The sequence below is a fragment of the Pimephales promelas genome, chromosome 9 (assembly GCF_988280905.1).
Source record: "Pimephales promelas chromosome 9, fPimPro1.hap1.1, whole genome shotgun sequence".
NCBI lineage: Eukaryota > Metazoa > Chordata > Actinopteri > Cypriniformes > Leuciscidae > Pimephales > Pimephales promelas.
Window position 1 is genome coordinate 22,834,973 of NC_142777.1, and position 10,553 is coordinate 22,845,525.

The following is a 10,553-nucleotide window of genomic DNA, read 5'->3' on the forward strand; positions in this document are numbered from 1 at the left end:
AAAATAAATGAAGTCTAAGTACAAAAATGATATTTGTAAGGAAAATAAACATATATATAAAAAAAACGGTAGGAATTATGATATAACATGACAAATAAGGGCTGAATGCAGTCTTTGAGAAACAACTGCGGAAAGTTGGGCACTGACACTAGGTGGCGGAATGCACCGGTTCGCAACCCGCCATAAAACCAAAAGAAGAAGAAGAAGTTGGGCACTGGAGAGAGCAGATACGACAACAAGAAACAAACCAAGTCAGATATCGTTGCAAAAGTTAAAAGGGGGTCATGAAGGAGGACAAGGAAAATACGCGTCCCCGAGAAAGGAAAGTGGATATAAATTGTGATGAAAACGATAAACCAGAGAAGCCAAATAAAGAGAAGAAGGAAGCTATGACAAAGGTAGTTAGTTAGCAGGCTAGCTGGCTACATTCCTGCTACAAATAGTCTACGAACAAAGCAGCTAGGCGCTTTCCTTTTGAAATACTGTACGTTATTGTATGTGGTTGTATTTCTAGTTATATGTTTACATATTATTCGCTGTTTGATTTAAACGTTGCAGATGAAAATGCTTCAACAGTATAGGTAGCAAACCCTCCTGTCAAAGTGTCCTAACTCTGCGGGGATTTGACACCTTGTTTACACAGCGGCATGTTAAATAAGACATTATTTTATTCCATTATTCCAACATGTTATGTTAACAATTCTAACTCTCCCCTCTTAATCACGTAGACTGTGTCGTAACTTATATGTTCTACGGTGTATAAAAATATATGAATTGTACATATGCAAGTAATGTCTATATGTATTTCTAATATGTATTTACATTTTTTTTTTGTTACCATTAATTTAGATTGTGATCCGACGTCTGCCTCCAAGTCTAACTAAAGAAGAATTAGAGGAACAACTGCAGCCTCTTCCAGAGCTAGATTACCTGGAGTTTTTCTCAAGTGACACTAGGTTTGTATGTGCTGTATTTCATAAAAGAAAGCAGAAAAGTGACACAAATAAAAAGTATTGTGTGGCTGATCAAGGTGTTTGTTTATCTACAGTCTTTTCCCTCATCTGTTTGCAAGAGCATATCTGAATTTCAAAAATCAAGATGACGTACTTCTCTTCAGAGACCGTTTTGATGGCTACGTCTTCATTGATAATCGAGGTTTGGCTTTTATGTCATTATTATTTCCAGCATTCACTATTTACTCTCTAATAAGTCAGTTTTGGAATCAAACTTTGTGAAGTTTAATTTAAATGTAAAGATATCTTATGATTCATTATTTTTATAGATTTTATGCCTCAGACTGAGATGTTCTCTATGCTGGTGAACTTCTTCTACAGTAAAAAGGTTTTTTTTGCATGTTATAGGACAAGAATATCCTGCCATTGTTGAGTTTGCACCATTCCAGAAAGTTGCTAAGAAAAGAAGCAAGAAGAAGGATGCCAAAAGTGGAACAATTGAAGATGGTAATCATAGCAAACAATAGTTAACATGGGGAAGATGTTAGTCACATGTTAGTACTTATGTTTTATAGTGTATTGCTGTGTTTAATATTTTAGAAATGATTTGTCCATCTACATCTTTTTTTTATCTATGCGCCCTCGTAATATTTGTTCAAATTCATTAAAGTCCCCTCCCCTCAAAATGACACCTCTTTTCTTCTCTGATGATGTGGACACAGGTGCAAGGGCTGTACAATAATCCCTCCTATCCAGCAACCTGTCAATCAGAAGATCGCAATTCACAAACAACGATACAATCAATATCCCGATGGACATAATCAATTTCTGCACTATCGTCTGGTTTCATAGACAGGGGTATAGAGATTAAGCCAGGATTATTCTTTTGTTCAATTATGATATTTTAGTAGCTTTTATAAATATGCCTTAGAAAAAAAAAGAATTACTGGTGTGCATCTTGAGACAAAACAATTGCATTTGACATACTTTAAGATATGTCAGTGCAAGTTGCTTTCAGTTAAAACAGCTTAAACATGCCTTTTCTGTGAAACCAAGGGTTAAAAAAAATTCTCATTTGAGAAGCCGCTTCATTTGGATATACATCACAATAGGGGAGAGATGATGACCGGAATTCCAGATTCATGCTGACTCATACCTGTCTCTTATTAGATGCTGATTACAAAAAGTTTTTGGAGTTCTACAATGGTGATGAGGAGAAATTTCCTTCCAATCCTGAGACCTTACTTGAGGAAATAGAGGCCAGGACAAAAGAACTCAGTGGTGAGTTTCGACACAAAAGTATGGAAACTTGTAAAATACCAATGCAGACAGGGTTAACACGCCTATCCAACAAACGTATTGGTGTTTGTCTGTGCGGTGTGAATTGGCCTTAACTCACAATTTTCTATAACTCGCATTGATAAAAAAGTCTGAATTGCAAGATGTACACTCACAACTCACAAAAGTAAGAATTGTGAGATAAAAAGTTGTAATTACCTTTTGTATAAAAACAAGCTTCCATTCTTAAACCAAAAAAAAAAAACTTGATATAGTTTTCATTGTTCAATTGAAATAATCTTTTAAAAAATTCTTTCCCCAGGTAAAAAAACGACACCTCTCTTGGACTTCCTTAAGAATAAACAGGTAAAGTGAGGGTGTAGTATTTACTAATGTAATCGCATACTTCATTGGCCTTTCACCAGTTAATTTGGTTTGCAAACATATAATATGCAATGCTGTATGTGTATTTTGTTTATGCACTCTCATCCTGTCTTTCACAGAGGATTAGAGAAGAGAAGAAAGAAGAGAGGAGACGGAGAGAGTTAGAACGCAAACGCTTGCGAGATGAAGAACGGCGTAAGTGGAGAGAAGAGGACAGAAGAAAAAGAAAAGAGGCTGAGAAATTTAAAAAGGGAGAAAAGGCATCTGATAAAGATAAGGAACAACCTAAAGATGAACAGCCAAAAATCAAGGTATGTATATATAACTATGTAAATATTAGTAGCCGCATTTCCCTTTCCCTTTAAATTGCGCAAATTGAAATTGCGAATTGAAAATACGCACAATGGAAACATTTCCCAAAAACTCTTGTTTAATCAGTGAACAGTGAAAACAACTTAAAATAGCTTACTCTATCATTTCTGGTCATACAGAAAATTATACATTATTCGTAACTATTTTTATTTGTGTAAACTTAACTCACAATAAGAAGAAAACATTGTGCTTTTGTTTAATAAAATAAATAAATCAGGCGCGATTTCATGATCTCCGATAACTGGAGCGCGAGAACTGAAACAAGATGTAGCCTATTTCCCTGCTATTAATGCTTGGATAACACTTCACATCTCCTTTTATTAATAATAATAAGGTCTAGTGTGGTGGCTGTGATATAGGCTATAAACCTACCAACGTCCGTTGCCATGATTTTTGGAATTATTTATCGCAAGAGGAAAAAATGACATTTTAGTCGCATAACATCGGTTAGCTGTCATTTCGCAGTAGTTTTTTATCGACATAATTGCAAAAGTTTTGCACAATTCTGTAATGGAAACGCGCCTAGTGACTACCTTGATTAATTTCTATGGTTTTATTACTAAGAGAACACACTTTATGCACAAAATATGAATTGAATATTAATTATTCAGAATCAATACTCCAGTCTTCAGTTTCACATGATCCACTGCTCAAGAAACTTTTCTTATCAATGTTGAAAAAATGTGTGCTGCTTAATATGTTTGTGGAAACCACAATGAATTAAACAATTAAAACAGCATTTATTTCAAATAGATATATTTTGCAAGATAATAGATGTCTTCATTGACATGACTTTTTTTGATTAGTTGTATGCATCCTTGCCAAATAAAAATATTAATTTCCTTTTTCCTTTTATTAATTAAAAAAAAACTCTTGCTAACCTCAACATTTGAACAGTAATGTAAGGTCCTGTTTTTTTGTCTTTTAGCTCTTAAGAAAACCAGAGAAAGCAGACAATGGTGATACTGAGAAGCTAAAAGACAAGCCTAAGAAACAAGACCGAGAGAAACAGAAGGAAGATCGACCTGAGATGAAGAAGCGACAGAATGGTGAACACAGAGAGGAGAAGGGGGGCAGGTAAGTTTGGTCGAACTAGATGAAAAACCTTTCCAAGTCTTCTCTTATTTTTATATCACTATGTCAATATGCAGATCAGAGGATAGTGGGCATAAAGATTACAGAGATCGTGATGGAGACAGAGAGCGAGACCGGGACAGAGACAGAGAGCGAAGACAAAAAGAAAAAGAACGTATCAGACGGCAGGATGAGGAACGAAGGAGGAGAAGGGAACGTCAGGATGGAGAAAACACCTACAAAAAGAGAGAGGAGGAAGGGAAGAAAGACAAGGAGCATGTTTGGGAGAAAAGAAGGCATGAAAACACTGGAGAGTCCTCAGTTAATGCTCATCCTGAAAAGCCATCAAAAGACAACAAAAAGGAAGAAAGTGCCAAAAAGGATCGTCTGAGAAATAAGGTACTTGCTCTTTTTTGATAGTTTATCACTGATTTAATTTACATATGGCTAATTGTTCATTTTACATTTCGATTTAGGATCGGCCTGCGATTCAGCTGTACCAGCCTGGGGCGAGGACCCGTACCCGGGGAGGAGGTCGAGATGGAGATGGACAGGCTGAGCTGGAGTCCAAGAATAGCCAAGAGAAAGTGGCCGAGTGAGGAAGCAGCTCTGCTAGCATGAAATGATGTCTCGAGAGAGGAGGATCTCTGTTCTAGTCAGGATAAACACCTCAAAAACATGGTGCTGCCAGCAAAAGAAATCCCCACACATAAAATAAAATAAAACTCTCTTGTCACTGACATGGGAGAACATACCTGTTGCCCTCCAGTGCCTGAATGAGTTCCTGTTCATGAGCAAGGCAAGTCCTAACCGACGGTTAGATTTGAGAAACGGGGCATAACAACGAGAGAAGTGATTGGACCGTGATAACTTAAAGTGGCCTTACTTTTGGTACACAGCCAAACTTGTTTTACTTCACCTGCTTTTCTGTTTCATAGTTAATAAAAATTTTGATCTGGCTTGTTCAAGATTTCTCTGTTCTGCTTTAGAAAGGTCTTTCACACCTTACCTGAACCCTTCTATCTGGTAACCCTTCTCTCTTCTCTTCTATCAAACAGTGCATTTCACTTCAGACAATCAGTAATGAATTGTGTTCTATAAGTATGTAGCCTGCAGTCATTTCTGTTTGGATTTGGGATTTGTCAGGTGGGAAAAGCCATGCTTTATGATGCTGATGCCTTGATCACTGTTAGTTCCTTTCTGCAAGTCGATTAAATTATATGCAAAAACAGATGTGGCCTTTTATAGTTTGGCAATTGAAGCATATACTTCCACTCTGCATCATCTGGTTAGGAAATGGTCACATGTGCTGTCATCCAATTGTATGTTTCATTGTAACTAATCCTTAATTCAAAACAGCTTGTTTTTCTTTTATAGTTGCAGCTTTGTCAAAATGTGAAGAGAAATCCAAAAAGATAATAAATTAACAACCAATGTGTTACTTCAAGTGTTTTGTTTTATTTGCATATTACATTTGTTTGGTCAATTTTTATTCCATGAAATAGCTTTTACATTTCAAGATGTCTTTGTATGTTATTTACATTTATATATATATATATATATATATAACTTATATAAATGTAAATAACATACAAAGACACTTATTAATATGTAACAATTCGGGAATCAACACTGGGTCAAGTACAACTAACAAGAAAGGAAAAGTTAAATAAAAAACAACCCTTAAAAACAAATTAACAGAACAACAACAGCAAAAAAATATGCTCGAGAACACAAAATGGTCACCCACTGCTAAATAAAGTCCAATATGTTCACTTGCATAGAGATAAATACATAACATCCCAGAATGTTACTAATTCACACAATAAAAAAACTCACAATTGGAGGCAATTAGGGTGGCTACTCTGGAATAGCCATAAGAAACAATCCCTCAACATGTGCAAAAAATGGACCCCAAGTTTTATTAAACTTTGAGAACCATGTATCGAGCACCGATACTTTCTCCAACTTCACGAACTGAAGGATGTCCCTGATCCAAGACGAGTGAGAAGCCAGCGAGGGAGACTTCCACCTCAATAAAATGAAACGACTAGCCAATAAGGAGATAAAGGCTACAAAGTCAGCTTTATATTTAGGAAGCTGCAAAGTAGGAGCTAAAACCCCAAACAAAGCGGTTGGATCAAACTGACCCCCTGTACAAACAGAATAGGGTTAAATATCTGTGTCCAAAAATTATGTAGTGAAGGGCAAGACCAGAACATATGGGCATGGGTAGGAGCCACTGTAACAAGGTTGACAAGCTTGACCTCAAAGTGAAAAGAAAGAGAAAATACATTTTTTTGAAGAGACTCATAGTCTTTATATTTTTATTAAAGTAGGCTATAAAAGAAAAATGCTGTTAATAACATATACGTTGGTGTTTTCCATTGTTTACATCATTGTTTGCACGTGTTCATGAGGAAGTGGCATAAAATGCACATTTTTCGTGGAACGACCCAGAGGTTTTACGGTTTAAAGAGACATGCATTGGCTGGATGGAGAGCATACACCTGCTATTATTTATCAAAAGGTTAAACCACGTCGGGTTAATATTGGGAAATGTCAGCATTACGTAGTAGCTTGTTCTCCGTGGAGCCACTGGTCGGCGCTGTGGCGTGAAGGAGTAGCTCGGTTCACGACTCGGATATAGATTGCTTGCATTTCCCATGGTTCCTTCTCTTCGATTACCGCCATAGTGGTGAACGGACAGCCATCTCCGAAATGGTAAGTGAGAATCATAAAACATCGTCCTACAAGTAATTGTTTTCTTGCACATCTCTTCATTTTTCTGTGCAAGTTGATGTTCTTCGTTGGTTGTGTTTGGTATTAAACAGATTACTGTTCGATAAATAATGGAAATATCTCACTGACGATGTGTCGTCCCATGACTAACTTAAGCTAGCGCAGATTGCCTAACCATGTGTGCTTCACATTTGTATTTCAGGCGTCACATAAGACCTTCAGGATCAAACGCTTTCTCGCCAAGAAGCAGAAGCAGAACAGGCCGATTCCACAGTGGATTAGGATGAAAACTGGCAACAAGATCCGGTATGTTGACATGGTTGTGCACTGTGCAGTAGGAGTTATTTGCCGCAGCTAAACTAACGTTACACCAGCAACTACACTTTTAAAGTGTTAGTAGCCCTTGTATTCTTGCCCAGTTCTTTATAGTAACCAAACGAAAGCAGGACGCAATTACAGTGCTCAATTTTGTGGGAGTACTGCCATTATCCTGCTGAGAGCATCATCTACAGTGGAGTCTTGAGTACTGTCATCTCCCATATGACGCATGAATGCTCTGTTGTGGAGACACATTTCATAGGATTAAAAAAAAGTTAAAGTTGAATGCTCTCATTAGAACTGTATAACGTTATGCATATTAAGCCATGTTGGCTTGCTTGTTTTAACTACTTTTGTTGCTGCTATGTTAACTATGCTTTTAAGTGATGCATGCAGTGCTTAATTTTCTGATCATTTAAACTTACATTTGCTTGGTTCATTTAAGTTTTCTTCTCTTTATACTTTAACCCACCTTATTGAGCCACACTATTTTTTAGTTTTAGAGCAGTGCAGTTTGTAATGGAAACCTTGGGATTCTAGTGTGATTCATTTTAATGGCTGTGATCCTGTGTGATGCTTTACATTGGCAAATCTTTTTGCAGATACAACTCCAAGAGGAGACACTGGAGAAGGACCAAGCTGGGCTTGTAAACACAAGATTAACTTCAGCAATCCCCCTCCATCTGTTCTTTGCCAGGACCACCAACTCATCCATAGCTGGAGAGAAGGCATGCTATCTGGAACAACAGTCTCTTTTGTACAGATATTCTGGTTATGTCCTTCCTAAATAAAAGATTTGTCATCGAACCAGAATTATGTGTATCCTTCTCTTTTTTTGAAAATGTGAAATGCCAGTCAGTTTTCCTATTGTTGGTTCTGCAAAAGGTCAATGTCTTGCACAAAAAAATATTTTTCTCTGAGCATTTAGGCTCATTCTTACCCAAGACAGATATTTATAAAAATGTCTCCAAGTTCCTTGCAATTTGATTTATTAAGAAGATTAAAAATGAATCATGATGCATTTCAGGTTAAATAGTTATCATTATCATACAAATCATGTTACAAATAAAAACATTTCAACTTGGTGTTTAACAGTAATGATCTGACAAACATGCTTTTGGCTTTACAGTCTCAGACCTTTTCAAGCAGGCCAATATTGTACAACAGCCTCTTAAATGATGTGAACCGCCCGCGTGCAAATCCTCCTGAGCCGTCCACCTCGACTCTGTTTTCTTGAGCATGTTCTTCAACTGCTTGACTCGAACTGTTGTTCACATTCAAATGCCAGAAGTAATCATCATCACAGGCTCCCAGAAGCTCCTTAATTTCGTTTGGTGCGTTGTCTTTAAGATACTGCCATGCTCTCTTCCCATTGTAGTCCATGATGTCTACATTAGCACTGAATGCACCAACCAAAATCTTCATAACCATGTACTGGTCATGCATGGCAGCCAAGTGGAGAGGCGTCATACCTCCACTGCCTCTCAAATTCACATTCACTGACAGCCCCTCTTTTTCAGCATGCCTGAGAAGCTTAATCAGTGTCTCGTCCTTTCCATTTTTGGCCAACCAGTGGAGAGCTGTAAAACCACTAATAAAGTCTTTTCTGCTCAATAAACTCTGATCTTCAGAGAGAAATTCCACTATGGTCTCATAATTCCCATCCACTACAGAGAGCATCCACGCGTGCTCCATGGGATCCAAAGCCCATAGCGTGCCGCAGTTCACAATGTCTCCATTCGGTGCCTCCTCCTCCTCTTCTTTTGACAATTTGTGTTTGGATGATAAAATGCTCGACAATCCAGATCTGTTATTCAGAAAAAGCTCTTTTAAATATTTCTTACGCATAGCGGGCGTGAGGGAGCCCTTCTCCGAAGCATCGACGGATAGTCTGCGGGCGGCGCTGCTGCTGCTGCCCGGTTCACTGCTGACCTCCAGCTGTTTCTGAAGTCTGGATCTGCGCGAGGAGGCGCTGCTGAACGCAGGAGACACGGGTCGAGCCCCATGTCTTGAGAAACGCTCTTCAAGATTTGAGCGGAATTGGCTTGTTGTTCTGCTTTTAGGGGAATCTGAATTACTTCCATTACTGCCTGAGGCTATACAGTCTGAATCCTTGGGTTCTTCTGAGAGCTGTGCTGCTTCTCCCACAGAGGTATTAAATTGTTCCTCAGTCCTGGGTCCACTGCTGCTCCCCTCATACATACTGGCGGATCCCCGGGAAACTATTTAGATAAGATCCAAACTGAAGAGGCTTACATAACCAGAGAAAAACATCTTCCTTATATTCACTTTCTAGGCTATATGTTCAAATCTAGATGGGGGGAAAAGGAACATAATATGCTTAAATGGAATGAGATAGTTTAATAATATTATTATAAATAATAATAATCAAAAAATATATTAAAACCTTTAAAGGATCGCTATTTAAGCAACATGAATGATTTTGTTTAACTATTGGGGGGGAAACGAGCACTTCCTCGTTTGTGTTCCTCTTTTTACATTTGTTTTTAAAACAAAACATTCACAGTATTTTAAATTAGGCTACACTACTATTATATCACATTATTTAATATTTAATCTAAGCTCGAAGTTTAGCTTTATTGTGTCGATTAGGCTATGTCTGATTAAGCGTGTCGTCTGATTTGTTTAAGTAGAACAAACGATAATAGGATTAAAGTCTAAAAAATAAAATTACACCGAACATTATCTTTTCTCTTTCTCGAAATGTTTTACGAGAATTGTATCGGTCATTAATTTTACCTGCATCTGAGATGATTCATCGGATGCCGTCTCTCACCTGTTGTCCACAGCTCTTCTTACTGAATAAATCACAGTTCAACCAAATCAATAATAAATTCATAAACCTTTTAAAGCAGTTAAACGACTATTTATTTTCCTTTCCGAGAATCAGAAAATTAGTTCTTTACTTTGAGCTAACCGAAACTTTTCAAGTGTGTTTTTCCTCACAGTCCATTTCCGACGTTCAAACCCTCCCCTAAAGTCTAAAGTTCAAATAGAGCTACAACTGACTCAATCAAAACTTCAGACCAATGACACTTGTGACAATTCAGCTGGCTGACCGAACCGAGAAGAAAGTCTGCCTAATTCAACGAATATAAAATAAAATAAAATCGATTTTAAATACTAGCCTACTTCTAAGTTCTTTATAAAATGTTACGTCATTTTTCAAACAACAATATTTACATTTATAATATTCATAAATATCAATATGTAACATTTAGAATAATATACACGTCACGTAAATATGTAAAATAGGCCGTTTTTGTGCTTTAAGTCAGAAGACGAACTTTCCTTATTTGCTTTAAAATCGTTAGGCTTCTAAAAAAAAATGTAAATAAAAAATTGCCACTCTGCATCCTTTACTATAGTTTGTTAGACCTGTGGTGTGGAAACATGCGTAGAGCTGTTGAA

General features: G+C 37.2%; 3 protein-coding genes and 1 non-coding gene across 5 annotated transcripts; 3 read left to right on the top strand and 1 right to left on the bottom strand.

Moving 5' to 3' along the window:
• Positions 1–131: 131 nt before the first annotated feature.
• upf3b (UPF3B regulator of nonsense mediated mRNA decay) lies at positions 132–4,743 on the top strand. Its single transcript, XM_039664657.2, has 10 exons — positions 132–398; positions 850–956; positions 1,049–1,155; positions 1,362–1,460; positions 2,124–2,234; positions 2,554–2,597; positions 2,735–2,926; positions 3,916–4,064; positions 4,139–4,460; positions 4,538–4,743. The coding sequence occupies exons 1-10, from the start codon at positions 285–287 to the stop codon at positions 4,658–4,660; spliced, it is 1,368 nt and encodes a 455-aa protein (XP_039520591.2). The 5' UTR covers positions 132–284; the 3' UTR covers positions 4,661–4,743.
• A 1,546-nt stretch (positions 4,744–6,289) lies between these two features.
• Positions 6,290–7,934, top strand: rpl39 (ribosomal protein L39). Its single transcript, XM_089135188.1, has 3 exons — positions 6,290–6,334; positions 6,964–7,109; positions 7,724–7,934. The coding sequence occupies exons 1-3, from the start codon at positions 6,290–6,292 to the stop codon at positions 7,770–7,772; spliced, it is 240 nt and encodes a 79-aa protein (XP_088991314.1). The 3' UTR covers positions 7,773–7,934.
• Positions 7,243–7,374, top strand: LOC120474847 (small nucleolar RNA SNORA69). The gene has a single exon (XR_005621847.1). It is a non-coding gene; the product is annotated as a small nucleolar RNA SNORA69 (small nucleolar RNA).
• A 159-nt stretch (positions 7,935–8,093) lies between the features above and the next one.
• sowahd (sosondowah ankyrin repeat domain family d) lies at positions 8,094–10,136 on the bottom strand. 2 transcript variants are annotated; one of them, XM_089134878.1, is made up of 3 exons: positions 10,049–10,136; positions 9,882–9,940; positions 8,094–9,343 (listed from the first exon to the last, which is right to left on the bottom strand). In XM_089134878.1, exon 3 carries the CDS (start codon positions 9,321–9,323, stop codon positions 8,253–8,255), a length of 1,071 nt encoding a protein of 356 aa, XP_088991004.1. In that variant the 5' UTR covers positions 9,324–9,343; positions 9,882–9,940; positions 10,049–10,136; the 3' UTR covers positions 8,094–8,252. The 2 variants fall into 2 exon arrangements, with proteins under 2 accessions (XP_088991004.1, XP_088991003.1); XM_089134877.1 differs by having other exon boundaries at positions 8,094–9,432.
• Positions 10,137–10,553: the final 417 nt, after the last annotated feature.